Source organism: Pipra filicauda, unplaced genomic scaffold (assembly GCF_003945595.2).
Source record: "Pipra filicauda isolate LSUMZ 115617 unplaced genomic scaffold, ASM394559v2 scaffold6_size6359152_pilon, whole genome shotgun sequence".
Classification (NCBI taxonomy): Eukaryota; Metazoa; Chordata; class Aves; order Passeriformes; family Pipridae; genus Pipra; species Pipra filicauda.
This window is the reverse complement of record NW_024104865.1, coordinates 5248875-5270214: the sequence shown is the minus strand read 5'-3', so window position 1 is coordinate 5270214 and position 21340 is coordinate 5248875. Positions and strand designations below refer to the sequence as shown.

At 39.7% G+C, this 21340-nt stretch overlaps 1 protein-coding gene across 6 annotated transcripts; it reads left to right on the top strand.

The window, feature by feature from the left end:
- Positions 1-436: 436 nt before the first annotated feature.
- Positions 437-15521, top strand: LOC114003335 (carbohydrate sulfotransferase 9-like). Of its 6 annotated transcripts, XM_039389077.1 has the most exons (5): positions 1673-1765; positions 7818-7928; positions 10809-10956; positions 11401-12003; positions 14272-15521. In XM_039389077.1, the coding sequence occupies exons 3-5, from the start codon at positions 10863-10865 to the stop codon at positions 14397-14399; spliced, it is 825 nt and encodes a 274-aa protein (XP_039245011.1). In that variant the 5' UTR covers positions 1673-1765; positions 7818-7928; positions 10809-10862; the 3' UTR covers positions 14400-15521. The 6 variants fall into 6 exon arrangements, with proteins under 6 accessions (XP_039245009.1, XP_039245011.1, XP_027606037.1 ...); XM_039389075.1 differs by lacking the exon at positions 1673-1765 and adding an exon at positions 437-508 and having other exon boundaries at positions 11401-15521; XM_027750236.2 differs by having other exon boundaries at positions 1675-1765; positions 11401-15521.
- Positions 15522-21340: the final 5819 nt, after the last annotated feature.

Sequence of the window (21340 nt, the reverse complement as noted above, 5' to 3'; positions counted from 1 at the left end):
AAGGAACTGCCAGCTCTACCGAATTCCTTCTGCTTTAACCATTTTTCCCATGAGAACTTACCTTCCAGTTCCCAGGGTTTATTAGAGCCTTCTTTTATAGAGTCCATTGGGTTTGAATTGATCTTGCCTCTTGTTTTTCATCTATAAAAATAGTATATATTATCACAGCTACCCTCAACCAAATTACCTTTGCCCTTATATTCCCGACCATCCTCTTTCTTGGTTGCTTAGCAAGGCAGCCTCTTGGCAGGCTGCTCTTGAAGCACTTGGCAGGCTCTAACAGCTGTTGTAGACCATACGCAGGGAGTGGTTAAATGCTGCTCATTATACCTAGGGAGACACAGCACATTGCTTTGTAATGTGCAACTGGACATGCTCACCCAAACACTCACAGGAAAACACTGGCAACTTTTACTTGGGCATTTAATCAAAACACAGACAAATGCTACGTGTAGAGTGTTTCAGATGCTCTCCTGTGAAAGCATCTGTGCCCAGCCTTGAAATTCAGGTAAGGAGAAGACAAAACCTTTCCCCTATTTCCTTTGCAGACCTACACATAAAATTGAAATAATGTGTCTCTCTGGACTGATCTTTCCTTGTCTGAATCTTTATTTCCTATTTACCATCACTCAGAGGAATGGGAAAATCTCCACTGAGGGTGTCTGATTGGTGAGTAAAATTGGATTGTTAGTAGCTTTTCATGTCACTGTGATTTTCTAAGTGTAGGCAAATCTCTGCAAAGAGAGATTTCTTTGTCAGAGTTGATTGTTGGGAAGATTTTTTATTTATATACTTAGAAATTTCATAAAATCTTTCAAGAAATAAGCTGAGACATTGTTTAGCTTTTGAAATCACACCATGATGAAATGAATCTGTAGAGGATTTTTTGGCAGTCTTACTCATTGCAATAGCTTTCATCAGTAAAGAAGTTGATGCTACAAGGATTCTGGTGCCTGAAATGAAGTGGCAAAGGCTTTCATTCACTTTCTGGCTTTGTTAAGGGTGATATGCATCTTGACTCTTCTAATTTCCATACAGTTTGCAGCTATATAGGATTTTGTCATATTTCAAGCATTTCAGCAGAAATTTTTCAGGTTAGATATCTGCCTCAGGATATTTTTGAAAACCTTTGAACAAAAATAGTTTATAGATTTTTATACAGGGAATCTGTGCTCTTTTTTCTCATCTTAACTGGTTCCAGTGACCTTTCTTCTAAGAAGTTCGGGTACATTACAGGCTTTGAAATAAGCATTTGAAAAATGAGGTTAGGAGGCTTCCTCCTGTACATTCTCAGTGAAACCTCTGCTGGACTGAGATTGCACAAGAGAGTAAACCATCCCTTTTAAACAGCAAGGCAAACACGAGCAAGACATTTGAGGGAAAATTGTTGAGGATCACTGGCAAAATAGATTCAGAGAACAAAATCAGCAGGAAGAAACTGTGCCTTGACGAGTAGTGTGAAAATTGATGTGGGAGGGAAAGAAAAGAAAAATGTGTCAGTTTAGTTTGGGAGATACCAAAATAGCTATAGGACCTGAAATGCAGAGCCTGGAACTAGCTGAGTAGAGAAGTGAGAGCGAGAAGCAGTGGGGCTGCGTGGGAAGCTTGGAAGTAGAAGGAGAGACAGTTCTGATGAGACGGACTCGGAAGTGTGGTTGGCGTAGGGGGCTGTGAGGCTGACTGAGGAGACTAAGGGAGGAGTCTGGCAGTGGGAACCAGCAAGGAGCTGGCTTGTGCATGAAGAAGACGGAACAGCAGAATCAGGGTGAGATCTAACGGGTGTTTGGGAAACTGGAAAACGGGATTTGCTGGGCAAACTGCCTGGGGATGATATGAGGAAGGCTTTTGGAAGTGAGGTGAGGATTTGCTGGAGACTGTTAAAATTTTGCCTGAGAAGTGGAAGCAGGGACTGGGGAAGAAGGGGTCACAGCTGAGATGGGCTAAGGGAAAAGCTCTGGTGCAAATATATGTTCAGCAGGAGTGAAACAGTGTTGGAGTGCTCCTGGGGTGAGGAGTGCAAGGAGGTGGAATTGAGGGTAACAGGAGTAGAAGATTCCGGGCAGTCCATGCTGATGGTGGGAGCAGGGGAGGCAAGGACAAGCTGTACTAGGGACCATTGTCCTTCAGTGTCAGGAATGGCATCCTACATCTTGCTGTTTTGTTGCTGCTAGCAGGTAAGACTGGGTCTTGTCACTGTTGATGCTGGCTTTGTTCAGAAGATAGCACCCTGTTGCCACTATCAGTTATTCCGTTAGAGTGGATATCATAAGGTTGGTCAAGGGAGCTGAATGATTCACCACTAACGATGATTTTTGTGCATGTTGTTATGATACCACATGAATACATTTTTCAGTAGCTTCGTAACACTAGCTTTTTAGAGAAACAAGATGCTTCACACAATCTGACACAGTTCACAGGATGATTATGCTCTTGAGATGCTCAAGGTCTGTGCAGTAGGATCCCCACTATCTATAACACATGAGGGAAGGTGTGCAATGAATCAGGCAAGAAGTTTTAGGATGAGTCTTTGTGTTCTTTGTGTACTGTAACAATCCCATGTGGGGCACCCACAGAGACTCACTGACTGTCCATTCTCCATTTTTTGGGTACTTCAACAGGCTCTGGAAACAGGCTCAGATTTGCAGATCTTTTGAGCATTTCTATCTGTAACTGCATCAGCAAGACTACTTTGAGCTTACAGTGTATTGTAACGTCAAATACTCTTAAATGTCAGGTCTTTAGTTTCAAGACTGTTTTGCCAAAAGCCAGCAGATACTTCATTTTATGCTCTATGATTTAGCTCACCGCTTTAATCCTACCGTCTCCAAACTTCTTAATGTTTGATACTGCATGTGCCATAGCATGATGTAAAAACATGTTTCATAAAAACATGTTTCATAAAAACAGACTTTAAACATAACACTTCTGCTGAAGAGCTTGCCCTGTAATACAGTGGAGAGCAAAAAGGAAAGGAAAAATAGGCCTAGGTTCGTGTAGGAAGAGAGAAGAAGGTATACAAACAGTTTGTCAGTAAGTGTCAGGATGTTTCAGGCAAAGAGGTTATTTCTGTAAAAGAACAGACACCAAATCACTGGTATAAGGGCTTGCACCTGATTCCTACAAAGGAGTCTTTGGAGGAGTATAAAAAAGGAAGAGCAAAGGGGGAATGAGAGTAAAGGTATGGTTTTGGACAAAAACATTGTTGGATTGTGAAAATTAGGTTCAAAATCTGGACTAGAATGACAGAAGAAGCTGGAGGAAATAGGACCAAAAAGGAAAATAATTTAAGCAGAAACATTTTGTAATCACTGGAGTGTAGAAAGAGTGATCATAGCTGTCATCAGTTATTGTTGAGGGGTACTAGTGGAAAGGATACAAGGATATGAGGTGAACAGCAGCTGGGAGGTTGCCTGGGGGCTGTGTGCTAAGCAGCCAGGACTGTTACATGACAGTTGAGGCTTTGCTATTTGGTGTGCAATGGTAGGAATGAATGAATCAAGTTTACACAGGGAGGTGAAAAGCAGGAGGGGACAAAGAGGATCTAGGGCTGAGACAAGGTGAGTAGACTTGAATCAGAAGTAAAACACTGCTATTACTGACAGTAACTGAGAAGAGAAATATCAGAGGGTACAGTAAGACATATGAAAAGGCAGAGAATTAGTTATATACATGAGAAAAGCAGAAGGATTTTGTAAGGCCCACCTCTCATGAAACAAGCCTGGAAGGAAATTACTCATTGCTACTGTGGCTGTGGCCAGTGTGCATCATTCTAAACTTTTCTTCCCTACTCCTTTTTCTTCCTTTCTTCCTCCTTTCCAAGTCTTTGAGGGTCATCTAGATTCCCTAAAAGAAAGTGGTGACGTTTGCTGTCCTATGATTGGTTTTGCAGTGATTTAATTGGCAGTTGATACATGCATGGGATTCTGAATTAAGTTTTAGATAAAAAAGCCTCACAGCCCATTACCAGATGTCAGACCTCAAAATCACTAACAGGGCACTGCCCAGTCCCCTGGGGCTGTCCCCACCCTGCCCACAGCCCACGGCCCCATGTCAGCCTCCTGAGGCCATCAGTCCCTTCCCAAGTTATGCTGCAGCAGGACTGGTCTCCAGCTTCCCATGGCCCAGCTGGGTCTCTGCACTGAACCTGTCCATATTTAGGAAATCAAAAATCCTTGACCTGTCTGGCTACAGATACAGGAAGAAAAAGAGAGACAAGTTTGATAACATAGTAAGGATTGGGTTCCAGTGTATGAATGACTGCAGTGTATATAATCTCATTCCTTTTTAAATGACTGTGGTAATTTATTGGATAATTTGCATATTCCTTTGTATACTTATTTCTTTGAATTTATTCTTCTCCACCTTCACTTCACTGAATTATACTTTGTGTCTTTTTCAGTCCAAATCTCAACCTCCCTTTTCCACAATGTTTTCAGAGCCAGCTACACAGCCTTTCTATTTCCCTTGGCCCCAACTCTGCCACTTTTCTTCTGGTTGCTGCTTCCTGTCTCTCTCTGGGAGCTTTTCTGTCAGACTCGGTGCTGCCTTTTCCCTTTTTTTCTCCTCACTTTGGTTCTTTTCATACCCAAATTGACTCTTCCTTTCCCTTGCTCCTTTGTGGGCTGGTTGGTAACAGTTTTAGTACACTGGCATCCTAACTGGTGTTGGCATCCCTGAAAAGGAAGATTTCAAGGAGTGATTTTAGGTGAAAAATGTAGTGGTTCTATAGGTGCTTCATAAACTTTGTCCAAAATGCAAGGGCAGCAGAGGAGAAAGTAGGAGCTATTTGTTTGTTAACAGGGACTAATGGTAGCAGGGACTAGCAGTAAGACTGATGAGAAGGTAAAGTTGAGCTTTTAACACTGCATGAGAAATTGTAGATAAAGAAAAATCTTGGAAGGCAAGACAAGGAGATGATATGGAATGAAACAGAGAAGAAGCTAAAAGACAGGCATAAGATGTGGTGTAATGAGAATAACAAGCAGACTAATGATGACAATGAGGAAGGTAGCACTATAGTTGCTGAGACCAGAAAGAAATCTGATGCAGTAATGGAGGGCTGAGATGACCACTGCAGAGAACAAGAGTTTTAGCTTGTGCCCTGTAATGGAAATTGTGACTTTGTACCCACCTCAGTGCTCTAAGTGTGCTATTCTATAGGAAACTTTTGTCAATCTTTTACTCAGTAGCCCCCAGCCAAGCTCATATGTTGTCTAAGCTTGCACCTTTTCTCACCTAACAACTTTTAGCCTTTACTGCAAATGAGATGACGTCAGACCCTGTCTCTTGCTGACGAAATGTTGACAAGGGTTCTTCTAACTCTTGGCTGTCTGCAACCTGCTTGAGGTTCCTAATCCATTAGTGATTTTCTGCTTCATGGACCAAGCCAGCCTGGCTGCTAAGTTTCTGGGGTCTTCCTCCCTCCTATCTATCCATCCCAAATTGTACAGAAACAAGGGCGATGCAGATTTGGTTGAGCAAGGGTCTTGCTCTTGTAATTCACCCTGATGCAACAGCACACTCAGAACTGCATCCAGCAGAGCTTGTTTTTCCTGTTCATTTTATATTATGGCTGTTCCTGGGGGGTTTCTACACGTCATCCCCTCCTCACCTTCTATGTACGCATGTACATATCAGTATGTATGTGTTTGCAATTGTCTTTTTGAAGGGATTAAAAGGGCTTAAGTACAGAATGGGGCTCAGCAACTGAGAATGTTATCTATTTCCAGAGGTTTTCCCTGCCTTCCACTGAGTTACCCTACTGGTACCTTTTTTTACTTCTGGCTTCAAATGTATCAGGAACATAAATAAGTATTGTTGTAATTTCAATCTTTTAATCTGGGAAGTCCCACTTATCATCAAGTAGGGTGCAGAGGATCACCCCACATGCTCAGCTCTGACCAAGGTCTGTCTGTGAAAAATTAGCTTGAGACACACCTTTGTAAATTTATCACCCGGAGATTTTAAATCCTTATCAACCAACTTAGTTAGTTTACTTTGAGTAAATAGTATGCCAGTGTAACTGATATTAATGGTTCTGAACTACACGTGCTTGTGTATATATATGTACACACACGTGTGCATATGTTTCTGTACTTGGGTAATAGGGGCCATACATTAAGATTTAATAATATTCAATACTTCCAGCTATAATACTTCTTATAGTTTATAAAAGTATCAAAATATTGTTTTTTCAGTCTGCTTTTTTTATTTAATATTTCTTTAAATACTGCAGATTTTTCAATTGCAATGGTTCAGCAGTTCCAGGAGAAGGATTAGAGAATGCTATATTATGAGAGAATGCTATATTATGAATCTTTGTTTCAGCAGGTCAAGGACAGAACAAAGTACCAGTGATACCTGTTCAAGGCAATGCAGTCTATTCTTTGTTGCCTGTTCTAGGAATAAATCTTTATGACAGAAGGAAGAACTTCAATCTGAGTGTGAAGTGCTAGGTTGTGTACTCACATGACTTCATCATTAAATAACTTTATCATTTACCACTTTTGGACTGTCTAAATATTTCCTAATTGAGAGTACTAAAGCTGCTATATCAGGCCTTGTTTTGATCAGGGGAAAAGGAACTCATTCCAAACTCAAAGCTGGTGGTTGGATAAGTGTGAGTGGTTGTGATGTAGCTACACATGGTCAAACAGTTAAAGTCCAGCCCGGTAACAAATGTGGGGGATTATTGCAGAAGTTCTGATATCACAAATGTAAATCAAGTATGAGCCAAATGAACCAAGAGAAAGCAATGTAACAGAAAAAAAATATCCAGTAACTGCAGCACATGACAATTTTGTGAGACCCCTGGAAAAGTACAATCTCCTCATTGAGACAGAGAGCTCTTCTGAGTCAAACCGTCTAGCCTGACATACAGGGGATATGCGAGTAGGTTGCTAGACACTCCTCCATACCCTGTGTAGCATATAGAAAAGGGAGATGTTGAAAGTAATTAAAAGCAGAGATCTGTCAGAAATGTCTTGAAGTAAACAGAAAGATGGAAAGAATATTTTATGGTCAGTAAACTTGAGAACAAAGATACGAACAACAGGATACAATTTTTTTGGTTTTATCACAAGGAGTGTGTATATTAGGAAGATAAGAATGTTAACAATGGAATAGTAGAGGGAGATGGTAGAATTATCAGCAGTGCAAAGAAAACCGGAATTCAGGCTTCAGGCCTTTTTCCCCATCTTGCACATGCATGAGAATATTGGCATTTCCTTCTTCAATAATCCACACCCACCCACCCAACTATGTGTAACAAGAACAAAGCAGATTAATGCCTTATATTTAGTTTTTAGTATTTTTTCTTCTGGGGTTATGTTAGTTCCAAAGAGACAGTTAGACAAAATCTCCTTGATTTGTTACTTTTCACTAGAAGAGGTTTCTGTTGTTTTTTTTTTAAGTCTTATTATACTGTCTTTCTATTTTACCAATGGAAGCCCATACTGCTGCCCTTTGGTTACAGCAGAATTAGTCTATGTAGTATGGAGTTGTTATGTTAATAGTCTCACCACTCCTTGACTTAGGAATGCCTTGAAGTTACCTAAAATCACACTTAATTCAAGGTAGGATGAGGTAAAATGCAAATAGAAATATTAACTCATTACATCTAAAGTAGCAAACACAATTAAAAGCATCTTGAAAAGACAATAGATCGAAGGAATAGTTCATCTGATTTACTGACACTGACACCTACTGACAAAAGTGCTTTTTGTTTTGGATTTTTTTCCCTCCTTTTAAATTTCCATGTGACTTGTCCCTCTTCTGACAAAATGGCTCTCAGAGTTTTCTTTCCTCCTATTCCTCAGGTTTCTTTTAGGTGATTTTCGTCATTGGAAACCTTGCATTACACAGAACTCCGTACTGGGTTCTCCCATCAGAAAACGTCTTCTGAAGAAGCCTTCGGACTTCATCGTAAGGTAGCTTTACTGAATTGGCATGTTCATCTCACTTGTTGAGGGCAGTGTTTGCTCTTACCACCAGCCTGCACTTTGAAGTTTTCTAAAGAGTCCAGACAGACTTCACCTGTCATCTCGGAGCTCATTCTAGCCATCTTTACGGTCTGACCATACTGAATAAGTTAAAGATTCTCTTGTTTCCACAAATAAACATAAGTCTTAGAAGAGGAGTTTAACCAACTCTGTGGTGGGTTGACCTTGGCTGGATGCCAGGTGCCCACCCAGCCACTCTATCACTCCCCTTCCCAGCCAGACAGGGGAGAGAGTAAGGTGGAAAACAACGTGTGGGTTGGGATAAGGCAGTTTATTTAAAGCAAAAGCAAAGCAGAAGCTTGCTTGCACAAAAGCAAAGCAAAAGATAGCAGAGTTTATTCTCTATTGCCCATGAGCAGCGATGTCCGGCCACTCCCGAGCAGCAGGGCTTCAGCACATGTGACAGTTCCTCAGCAGGCAGCCATTGGAGACAATGAATGCCTGCCTTCCTGCTCCTTGCCTCAGCTTTTATATCTGAGGTCACACGCTATGGAATATCCCTTTGGTCAGTTTGGGTCAGCTGGCCTACTTGGGTCCCCTCCCAGGATCTTGCCCTTGATTGAGGAAGGAATGTTACAGTGTTGGTGCTGTGCTCAGCAGTAGCCAGAACACCAGCGTGTTATCAACACCCTTCTAACTACCAAAGCAAAGCACAGCACTGTGAGGGCTACTTTGGGGAAATGAACTCCAGCTCAGCCAGACCCAATACAATCTCCTAAGTGGGTTCTTTCCCCCAAGAAAGTAAGTCTCTCCTATTTCCCTCTTGTGACTCATTAACATGTTTCAACATGAAAGATGTCTTATAGCAGACCTTATATTCCCTACTGGTAGTGTAATTAACAAATACATATGATACAAGTATCTAATTAGGGAAAAATTAATCCAGTTCATTTTCTGACTCCTGAGACAGGTATGATAACAATTACTTCTCTGAGGTGATAGCATTTAAAGTGAATGAAGCCCAATCTCATCTAAGCATACTCTAACAAGGAGTCGCTATACCGAATTATTTAGTGTCATATTTGTTTTAATTGCTACACAGTGTGAAATTGTGTCTTTAAAATGCTTCTGAAAAAGAACAAAAAGGAAACACACAATCTTGGACCTCATGAGACCAATGAACAATCTGACTGACTTTAACTGGTTTTGTAAACAGCCCCTGATGCATTAGGACTCAATGGATCTCACTGTGAAGTGAGAATTGATGTGCAGTGAAGAAAAGGTTAAAGGAAGATCTTCCCATAATTTTTCTTGTAGCCCTTACCATGGTCTTATGCAGCCAGGAAAATGAAACAATATTGGCTAAGTGCCATTATGTGTAAGAATACTGCATTAATTTGAGTAAGTATTGTAACAGTTTAATGTAAATACAAGTACATTTTTAATATAGAGATAATGAACATTCATCCCCCTCCATTCCTCAGGTCATGCCTACACTAAGAGAGATTTAGTTATCAGTAATGCTGTTAACTGTATAAGTCTGCAGATATTCTGGTATAGATGTGTGTTATAATCACCTGTCAGCCCTGAAACGAAGAAGCCTTGTGTGTAAGTACAATTTCAGCAATTTAAGTAGTGCTGACTCTATTGCTGTCTGAGAACATACAGGAATCCAGTTGCCATTATGACAGCTAGGGTTTATGTACATCCACACATTGGTGGCACACAAATAACTTCCAAAATGATCCTATTGTATCTTGTAAAAACATTACAAATATGAAAAATCGAAAAAAATTAAGTTGCATCCTTGAGAAATCCAAGCAAAGATGTTTTTATTGCCAGCAGGTTCAAGGTGAAAAATTGAAAAGCAGAAAATGAAAACAGTGTTGCTTGACTTTTTTTGATGGTGAAGACTCTATGGGACAGAAAGAGAATGTCACGTTTGCCAGCAGTTATTGCTTTGCACTTAATTTTGCAACTTCAAATACAAACACACTAACGAAGAGCTTTCTACTGGGGGAAACGGAGTAAGATTGCACAGAGGACTTAGTCTCTATCCATTAAGTGCAAGGAAACAGAATAAGTGATCACGGGAGAGGGAATATGTCATATTGGACTGCATTTGCCTTCTCTCCTTTTATCTGTGAACACGGGAAAACACCTTTTCTGTAGTTTTCTCTGCTACTTCTATATGTTTCCTGTCATATGAACCATTTTGGGGCTCTTATGCTGCAACAGCAATGGCAGCAAACACATATATGATGCACTGTCTTTGGAGAAGGGGAATGGGAGAATTCATCCATTGTTAGTTGTTAGGATTCTCTGGAGGAATAGGGACGAGTTTCTCCTGCAGTGATTATTGGTTTATTTGTACAAAGTGGAAAGCTTCAGGGCAATAGATGGAAAGAAACTCATTCTGAAGGTGTTGTAGGCTTTGCAGATATGCCTGTCACAGGTTATAGAGAACTTCTATTCCCAGATTCTAAAGGTTATGAAAAAGTATGACTCTGTAATCCTAAATGAAGATATTGTTACCCAATGTGAAAGAATAGAGAGTCTGCTTGGCAGCTTTAAACAACAGCTTTAAAGGAGAAGAAGAGAGAAGTATTTGCTCATAAACATGTAATTGTTCTGAGAGAGGGGTGAATTGTGGAATATTATGAAATAGCCATATTATTTGTCTGTTTGATTTAACAGTATAATTATGGTGAGTTTCTTCCATAAGAGAATTTTTACTTATTAACAAAGCCTATTTTTATAAGGCTTGAAAGGTCTTTCTGCTATCATAAATCTGTAAGAGAATTACATGTTATCTTTGTTATATCAGTCACATGAAGTCTAACTTGTATCATCTTTCCTTGTTGACAGAAAGGCAGATTTCCACTTTAGAGATCACATCATACTCCTTCTTGTGAAAATAATATGAACCAGAAAGTGATAGTTTTCCTTCTCCCAAATTTTATATTTGGGATATTTCTTTTTGGATTTTTCTGTAAGAGACAAAAAAACGTAACAGGTGAGTAAAGAAATTATCAACAATAAGACCTCATGTTTTATAGAACGAGGGACACCTTTGCCAAATGTGTTAGAAAGTAACTATGGAGCCTAAGTGATAAACAATACTATGAAAACATCCAAGGCCCTGTCACTGCAATAGCTGTCTTAGCAACATATGAGAGGAAGAACACTACAAAAACATGATGTTAGAGCATCAGACTTGCTTAGACTAATAGTGCTAACATGCTGAAAGTTTTCATTTTAATAAACTTTTCACTAAGTAGCGTAGTTTATTGCATGTTTGCCATGGGGAGACCAGTGACAGTAAACAAAAAATTGGTTTTAGCATCTTCATTAGTTTCTGTAAGCAGGGTGATAGATTGAGTGCTATGATTATCACAAATAAAGAGACTCAAACAAGCATATTTCACTGAAATGGTTTAAATTTCTTCCTTGATTGCAGGTGCTTTTCCTGATCCTGCTGAAAATTGGGTGGCAATTCAAAATGGTCGCAAAAGCACACTGGCTTCTGTCTGCCTGAAGAACAACCTTAATAAATTAAAAAGTAAATTGGATTCTCATGTTGCAAACCAGCTCTTTGTGGAGCACAAACATAAATTTATCTACTGTGAGGTGCCCAAGGTAGGCTGCTCCAACTGGAAGAGAACTATTTTTCTTCTCCAAGCAGACTTGAATGCAGAAGCTTCTGAAATTGAGCACGACCACATCCACCAAACATCACTGATCAAAAAGTTGGTGTCTTATCCTCCTGCCATACAAAAGGAATTTCTAAACAATTACACCAAAGTGATGTTCACCAGACATCCCTTGGAACGGCTGGTTTCAGCTTATAGAGACAAACTTCTGCATTCTGAGCCGTTCTACAGTATCACTGTTGCTAATGAGATTAGGGCAATGTTCAGGAAAAACAAAAATTCCTCTGAAAAAGTGAGTTTCCAGGAGTTTGTCAACTTCATTATAGCAAAACCGCCAAATACTCTTGACATTCACTGGAAACCAATGTTTCTGCTCTGTGATCCTTGCAACATTCACTATGATATTCTGGGTAAGTATGAAACTCTTGCATTAGACTCTGAGCATGTTCTGAAGGTCATTGGAGCACCAGAGAGCCTGCAGTACCCCAGCTTGAAGAGATATGGGTCCGAGAAACGAACTAATGGTGATATCACCTTGGAGTATCTCAGACAATTGACCTCAGAACAAATTGAGAAGATCAAAAAATTGTATCAAATGGATTTTTTTTTGTTCAACTATACTATGAAATATGAGGATTATTTTTCCCTGAATGACTAATGTAGGTTAAACAAAGAACAGTTTCCTTTGTACAAAAATGGGCTGAACTTGTCCTCACAGGTGCTTGATAGGTGGGTTGGTGACTGACTGCTGCTGAGATTTTCCTGAAATTTGTAGATACGGTTTATCATTCTAAACACTCTTATAAAAAACCCTGCCACGATCTCTTGTACCGTACAGTACTTTACCTATGAAATTATTGTTTTCCTGTTGATCTCTAGTGGCATATGTCTGATTTGTGAAAACTGTTTATAAATGATAGGTTTTGGTCCATTGATAAGAGACATGGGAAGGATGAAGAATGTTGTTTTTCACAATGAATATTTTAGAACACCATTTTTATATAAATTATTTTTTATTAGAAAAAAGACATAAGAAGTAATAAATAATCTGCTTGAGAGTCAAACCACTCTTTGTCTGCAAGAGGCTTAATCATGAATCCTGTAAAAAAGGAGCAAATAACTTCAGATACTCGAAGCTGCATTACACAGAATCTAATACCTGATTATCTTCCCCTCTAGCAATGCTCTCATCACTGCCCACCAGCCTCATCCCTCAAGCAGCACAGTTGTCAGCAGTCGAGACAAAGTTTCCATCATAGCTCTTAAAAATTTTCTTATGAGCAGATCTGGTGTTCGTGGTGACTTTACAAAATCTTTTCACCACTTTTGTGAGCATTATGGTCTGATTTTAGAGGGAAAGTATGAAAAATGCACCTTTTTTAAAAAAAGAAATAGTGATACCTTGTAAACTGTACAAATGGGGTGGTGCAGGATCTAAAATCTCAGTGGAAAGGTGACTCTTATTTAATTCTCCAAAAGCGCTTACCACACAGTCAAATGACTGCCCAGTCAGCACAGTGGGGACAATGTCTGAGGTTTCCTATTTGTGCCTGTTGGAGCCCATGAGCCCTTGGAACTTACCTGAGTATGGCACTTAGGCAGAGCTGGGTAACCTTGGATAATGCGCTTGTTCTGCCTGTTCCTTTCTCACTTCACAGGAGAATGAGCGCAAATAAATTGTGGAATTGTGGTGAGGGGAACAATGAAACATGAGAGAAGCAACTCAAGCCATTAGCCACCTCCTATATTCCTAGGTGACTTTCGTTTTAGATCACTGAGAAGTCTATGACTGCTACTATATTAAGCATGAGATTTGTCCCTTTTTGTTTTAAATCTATTGCCTAGTCACATTCAAAGTTACTTTGTGGCCATGTTAATTGTAACAAGTTTTACAAACTAATTGTGACTATTAGTACCACTAATAGTGGGGGTATGTCAGTCTCTCAGGAGCTGTCAGTATTTAGGGGATGTCAGTCTCTCAGGAGCTAACCTGAAAATCTCTCAAACGCACCGAGTTTCTCTCAGCTATATCTGCAAATGTACAAAGGCTGTCAGGCTAGTCTTGGACCCAAAGTTGGTTCTCACTTTTCATTACATAGAAAAGGACAGGGACAAAATTGCTTAATCTGCACTGCAGACACTGATTTGTAGAGCCTTTGCTGCAAGCAGCATGGCTTAAGGAGAGGGAAAAGGAGACGGTGAAAAACAGATGCAGTGGGATTTAAGTTTTGAGGGTTGTGAAGAGACCTCCCAGTGTAGGGAGTGGGATGCAGGGGTTATCTACTTCAGAGGAAGGTGCAGTGATATATTAGTCATCAGCTGGAGACAGTGATGGCCAGAGAAAGAAGCTGTCTTCATCCCTCCTTGACGGCAGTGGTACACAAACCAGGACTACCATTCAGTACATCTGGCAGGCCTTGCATTGCTAACTATTTCATAAAGGGGGCAGATTTGGCACAAGGAGAGATCCAAAGCGAGAAGACCAGCAAGAACAGTGAACAATTATTTTTTAAAACATAGCCTATGATTTTATGAGGAATGATTCATGGTTCTGGATCTTAGCCTCACCACCCCCATATCTGGTGTCCCCACAGCCCTAGTATCCCCTGATTACTGGATTACTCATGACACTCTGGCAACCCTGTAGTTCATGTAGATTTTTTTTTTTTACTTTTTAGTTTTACTGAGGCAGAGGAAGCTGGAAATTACTCCCATCAAAGTTGAGGCTATGCAGAAGGACGCAGACTCTCTTTTTTTCCTGAATCAGAACCATCTCCAGCTACATGCTTCTCCCTGCTTTCTTTGACAGATCATACAGAGATAGAGGGGAATAAGATTTGCTTCATAACTCACTTCTACATGGTAGAGCTCTCCAGAGCTCTAAGTATATCTGAAGCTGTAACTGTATCTAAAAATACTTTAGTTTTCTGAAACCACCAGCCAGCCTAGGAAGACTCTGAAGAAATTATACTGACAGAGTTTGATAGGTGTCTTTGCTGTCAGCACTCTAGTGTTAACACCCCCCTCCAGTTCCTTGCTGTTAGATGTGAGTGGCTTTCTGTTCTTATTTCCTCTTTCACACAGGATCACGTATTCTTCCCACAGCGGTGACAGAAAACTGATGGCTAATTCATTCATCACAAGTGCTAGTCAGTAACAAAAGTGTATCTATTGAAGCAGAAAAGTCCCCTATTCACAAGGGACTTTGAGTTTTGACATTTGCCAAAAGGAAACTGTAAGTAGCACATTGCCTTGAATCACTGGCTGCTGTAATGCAGGTGTGGCTCTGAACAAAAAAAAAAACTGCAGAGGACATGTGCGTGCATGTGTGCACATATTAACAACAGTTTTAGGAAACAGCAACATACAAGAATGGTATAAATTGTGGATTATCAACAGTAACAAAATGAAAATAATGGGTTGATATCTGTCGGAAAATAGAAAAAAATGCATTCTTGATATTGTAATGTAGTAAAAATTGATGTTGGCTCTGGACATTGTCCTAGTCAGCCCACGAGAATTGCAAGACACCTGTAAACTTTATGATGAAAATTATAACATGACTGTCTCTTTGTGGCCTCGGAGAGAGATTTCCTGTACTGTCTTCCCCAGAAGTGCACTGCCCAGAACAAGGCTCTAAACTGAGCTGGGCTCCTTCCTGGCTTTTGCCCAGAGAAGAACCTCCAGTGGAGCTTCTTTCCTTTGGATGCTAACTCGGAGTAATATTTTCCTGGGAGAAAAATGGGTGCTTGCTGTTGGGAGCAAGGGTGTAGGCAGCGTGGAAAGGCTCAGGGGTCCTGGGGTGGATTTGAAGGGGTAGGGAGTGCCATAATTCATCTTCAGATTTATTATTATATGCCTGTGATATGACTATTGTTATATTTCATTGCTAATTACCTTAATAAATTGTAGTGAGTTAACACATTAATCTATTTGTTCATCCTTCTCAATAACATCTGTTTAAAAAACAAACCCATCTCAAAGTTGTTCTATCAAATCATAACATGGGCCACACACTATTAGACAACAATAAATACAAAGCCACTTAGCTCTGCTTTGCGACATTAATATAAATCTGTATCACAGGACTTTTAAAGAATAGAAAGAATTAGCAAACACTAATGTGTGCTCCAGGTGGAATGGAAGTAAGTGGAAAAAGGAAGAGAAACAAGAAATCTTGCAAGGTCAATCTTGTATCTTTCCTACAAATCTGTCAGTAGTGAGAAAATAAGAGGGACTTTTCCCATTCTTATGGAAATCCTCACACACACTCTTAGGATAGGTATCCACAAACCTGACATCATACGTTCTTCATGAAAGTATAAAAGATCTGACAGTTGATTAGTGTATGTCAGCAATGGAGACCATGTCACCAGTTGCTCCTTGAAGCAGGTATTTCCTCCACTTAAAAATGATGATTCTACCTGTGAGCAGTCATAATTTTTCACGCAGTTTTGAATGTGAGTCTTAAAAGGTAAACTGTGATTAGTGGTTTCTTGTTCAGAGAACTTCCCAAAGCAGGACAGCTCTGAACAGAATAAAAGGTGTGAGCAATGAAATTTTGAGCATTTGCTCTTCCACAGCAGTTGCTCACAACTAGAAGGTGATTCCATTTCTGCATTCAGCGTTAATAAGTCAAAAGCTTTTAGCTCTATGGTCTCCAGTTTTCTTGACTTGTCTGTCGTAGAGTTAGACAACCAAAAGGAGACAGGAAAAGAAAAAGACACTAATGCTCTGTGATTGTGCTGTAGGCCTGATATGATTTCTCCCTGTCACAGCATTTCTTACCTCCCTTCCTTCCAGAATTATAAATTAGGTTATGGTTTATTAAAAACTAAAAAGATATTAAATTATATAACTTACATGAATCAATGTAAACCAAATAAAATCAAAACAGGCAGAGAATTTATCTGATAGAAGTGTCTGAAATTTCAGGAAGTTCCTCTTGATATCAGGTACCAGGCATCAAATGTACACAGGTGGGCAGTTACGGTGCTGCTTCTAGTAAGAACTATTTTAAAGGGAAAAGCTCCACTGATCATAAATCTCAGTCAGTATACTGAGAATAAAATTCCAAATGAATTAGCAGAGCAAAAATGAGTGATACATCACAGGATCAGGTCGGCGAAAAGGAACTGGCTCAGCACCATTTCAGCACTACTCATGTACACCTTACCTGTGCTCACCACAACTAGAACACTTCATAGAATCAAAGAATCAACTGGGTTGGAAAAGACCTCCAAGATCATCAAGTCCAACCGTCGATCCACTACCGCCATGGTTAATAGACCACGGCACTAAGTGCCACATCCAGTCTCATCTTAAAATCCTCCAGGGACAGTGAATCCACCACCTCCCTGGGCAGCCCATTCCAATGTCTGATTACTCTGTCTGTAAAAAATTTCTTTTTAATATCCAACCTAAACCTCCCCTGGAAGAGCATAAGACCATGCCCTCTTGTCCTTCCTTTATATTTCCAGGATCCTTTTTATGGCTTCCTCTGGAGGTGTATCAAAGCTTAGTAAGATGAAAAGGCATTCTCAAAATGTTCCATCATCCCAACTGTAGAGACATTTTTACCAAGATTATACAGCATTCCTGTTGTCTCACCAAAGGAACAACAGTCTGGCCATAAGTGGAGCACACAACAGGACTTAGCACGGGTACCCAAAGACAGGTAGACATACTCCGGTTTATATTTTTATGATTTAGCAGAACTATGGGGAAAGCTTTTTACCTACAAATCTATGACTAACATCCTGATTCTCACCTCACTTGATTGTGTTGTCTTCCATTTTTTCCTAGATCCCTTCTTCATTATTCACCTGAACTGCATGTATGGACTGCTGCTGAGTTCCCATAGTTAGGGGTCTCCAAGGTGCTGCAGATGCTGACTAATTCAGGCATAGGTTGTTGCCAGGTGTAAGTTCCTGAATCTATTGTAACTATTGTAAGAAGGCTTTTTGTGTGAGAAAGTTCTTTAAGCACCTGCTCCACGAGTGAGATATTCCTACAAGCTGAGAGATAGTGAAGGATGTTTTGAAGGCATTTCCTGTGGTAAAAATAAACTCATCTTCCATTTGGATAGATTTAGTGGGTAAGGGAGAAACTAATCTTGGGATCATTGACATCAAGTCTCAGAGGCTCCTGTTAATTATATACCAAAAGAGACAGGAAACTCTCCCTCATGAGGGGACATCATTCTCTGCAGCGTTAAGTTTTGTTTACCCTCAGAGATTTGTTAAGATTGGTCCTCAGGGATGCCTACATGGTAAAAGAGCCCACAATGATGCTTTTATTTATAGCAATATTCGTTGTTGCTGTGCAAAGCCAGATGCCCACTTAGCTGTATACCATATCAACACTGGGATTTGTGTCCTCAGTTCTTGTTGCTGTGCTTTACATGCCACGGGACACTCAGGAGTATCCCATCTCACTGCTGGCAGCTGACCATGCGCTACATATCAGCATTTTTTACAGCCTCTGCCAAGGCTTTTCATTCTACTCCAGTTTTGTGACTCTGTATCTGAAACAGGTTTGGAAAAATTGCAATTTTGGGAGTTGATGAGAATATTTATTTCTCTCTAGAATAGTAACAATATAAATAAAAATAGATCTGAAATAGTTGTTTCAACCACTTATTTAATTTGTAAACTGTTCTACAAATTCCTTATATGAATTTAGGTCTTGCAACCTTAGTCAAGACAGAGTATTGCAATTCCTGTTTGCTTTGTTTTGGTTTTGTCCTTGTCTATGTTCTAACAAACTTTGGATTTTGTGAGTTTAGAGTGCCATGTAGATTGAAAGTATGAACTCGGGTATGTCACATATTAAGTTTCCATTCCCGTTGTCAATTCAATGTTAATTCAATGTCAACCCTTGTATGAATGCGTCACCTACTGAGATTTAAAAACTGAACCATGGTACTCCATGCAAACATTCCAGGACATGAGATGTGGATTCTAATCCAAGATCTTGAACCTGGACCTGTTCAAACTCTCCAGCCTCATGAGGCCAGACTTTTGGACGTTTCTTTTTTGCTTTGTTTGGTTTGGTTTCCGTTTTGGCAGCTAGCACCGTTGGAAATAAGACATTGAAACGCCCCGAGTCTTTTGAGCAAATAACCAGTTATCATCCACGTTCCTATGGGGCCATCTGGTGGCGAAGGGGCTCGGTAAGGGAGGATCGCCCGAAGAGAGGTACCCGACGGCTGCTGTGTTTAAATACTTTTTTTTACCTGAAGTCTTGTGTCTCAAGGCTCTCATGCCTGTTCTTTTTCTCCCTCTGCTTCTCTCTCCCTCTCCCTCCGATTATATCCCTCTTTCCCTGGAACAAGAATTCAGTTTCAACTCGGCCACTATTGGCTTTCTTGTCCCAGTAGTTTTTTTTTTCGCCTATTTGCCACAAGCCTTCCTCCCTAACTTGCTAGGTTGTGAGGACTGACCAGCTGCTGACACTGGAAGTTACATTATGTTACTCTAGCAAGAACTTCTTGTTTCCATGTTGCACAGCTTCTTCCATGGTGAAAGCCTACTTTGTTACTTTCCCCACCCCCCCCCCAACTGAGTAAGAAAATATAGTATTATGGATTTGATTATAATTAAGTTGTAACTGAACTTTACAGTTCAATGTCATATAAAAATGACATATGAAGACAGTATTCAGTTGACTATATTTAGAAAGGCATTTTCTTTTGTGTGCTGTGATTCATCTCTGTCACTTCTTCAGGGAGACATTTATCCATTCACCCTCTCTGAGTACCTCTTTAAGAGTTTTATCTTCATGTGACAATCTGAAAAACAGGCATGGTATACAGTTATGTATGAACATCTAACCTGTCATTAGGCATTTTTTGTGTAAAATGCAGCTCAATACCTCCATTATTAATCTCAGCCAAAATTCTACTGATGCTTACATGATGAAAGCTGCAAATAATATTGTTTTCCAGGAATCTATATACATGTGTATCGAAGGGAAAATGTTTTAATGAAAATTACAAAAAACTGCCTGTGAGAGAAATGTAGTTTCTAGACTGAAAATTAAATCCCCTGTATCATCTCAGCCCAGTTTTTTTTCCATTTCTGAAGGTCCTTATACCCTCATGAGGCACTTTCTCAAACTCTTTGACAAGAACTTTGATAACATCATAAAAGAAATATTATTCATTATTCCTCCAGCTGATATATAAAAAAAAGAAAAAAACACCAAAAAACCCCACCAACTACAAAAACATTAGGTGCCAGTTAGTAAATATCATGACTAATTAATAGTCAACCTTATCAGCTTTGTAAAGCAAAAAAACTCCAACACAAACAACAAACCAACAACAAAAAAATTCCAGAGCTAAAACCAAAAAGTGTTTCTTCAGGTTGATAACAACCCCACTAGGGAAGCAGAGGTCTTCTTGCATTTTCAAAGAGGATGTGTTTTAATTTGCTTCCTGTCTAGTCATCAGGCAGCCTTGCAGAATTGTCCTTACCTGAGGCAATATTGTATCAGATTCATGAGTAAAATATCTCTGACAATTCTTAATTTTCCTGTATTTTTTTCCATTATGTTAAATACCATGTTAATAGGGTGGTTTTGTGCTAGAAAAAGCATGGAGTATTTTTCCCCTAGTACTTTCACAGGGCTACTTTGTTTATCACTATTGACAAATTGTGCAATTTGTCACATGAAGGATTTGTCACAGGATGAAATGGTGGAAAGCACCTAGCATTCAGGAGGTTGGAAGAATGTTTAGTTGCTGAGACACTTATTCTGCCAGAGGAATCAGAAGCATTTGCTGAAAGATTGACTACCCCAGCTTTCTTCCTTAGAAGAAAGAATTATTGGTTTAATCCTGTCTTGTTTTCAGTGTCTTTTTCTAGCAATCTGCTGTCTTGGAGAGAAAACAGAGACAGAAACCCAACATAATTATCTACAATCCCAGTTTAGTTACTGAAGAGAACTTTTTGTGCTCTCAGCAGTGGCAGAAACACCAAAGTGCCAGACATAAGCTCAGCACACAGATATGGCAGCATTAACTTTTGCGGAAGAGTCCTGTGTGGTTTGTTCATGTACTGAATTTAAGAAATCCATCAGAACAATGGTGTAGGAAACCTCAGAAGTTTTCCTGTAGGCTGAAGGAGAAGACAAAGTAATTTATATTCTGATCTGAAACAAATGACAAATGAAAAAGATCTGTGGCCCTAGGAGAATTAGATCTTCTCACAATACTTATTATTGATTTGTTTCAGCAGAAATTGAGTTAACTTTTCTTTAATGCGAAAATCAGAGATTATTTTCCAGTCAGCCTTCTACCTGCTCTACCTTCCAAATAATATGAAAAAAAAGAAGTACTTGAAACTTCATACACACCATAGAAAAAGCTTGGAAGAACCAGACCTTAAGCATACCTTTTGCATGTTACTTTACCTACTTTTTATACTGATTTACTCTTGAAGCATTTAGTGCAATAGGCTGTCCATTGTGACTGCTAACACAGCCTTGATGCTTATATCATACTTGCATTAGCAGCATCATTATGGTTACAGTGTTATCATTGCTTGACTGTTTATAATGATTTAGCCGCAGATAGCAACTAAGTACACAATTGCTCTGTCACTCCACCTCCCCCTGTCCCCGGGGTGGGATGGGGAGGAGACCTGAAAAACATAAAACCCATGGGTTGAGATAAGAATAATTTAATAATTGAAATAAAGTAAAATCTAATGGTAATGGTAATAGTAATTAAGAGAGGGAGAA

What these genes read in the sequence shown, in the direction of transcription:
- LOC114003335 (XM_039389075.1), top strand. Translation starts at nt 10,863, where the DNA reads ATGAACCAGAAAGTGATAGTTTTCCTTCTCCCAAATTTTATATTTGGG. An exon ending in GAGACAAAAAAACGTAACAG is followed by an intron (nt 10,957 to 11,400) that starts GTGAGTAAAGAA and finishes CCTTGATTGCAG; the next exon opens with GTGCTTTTCCTGATCCTGCT.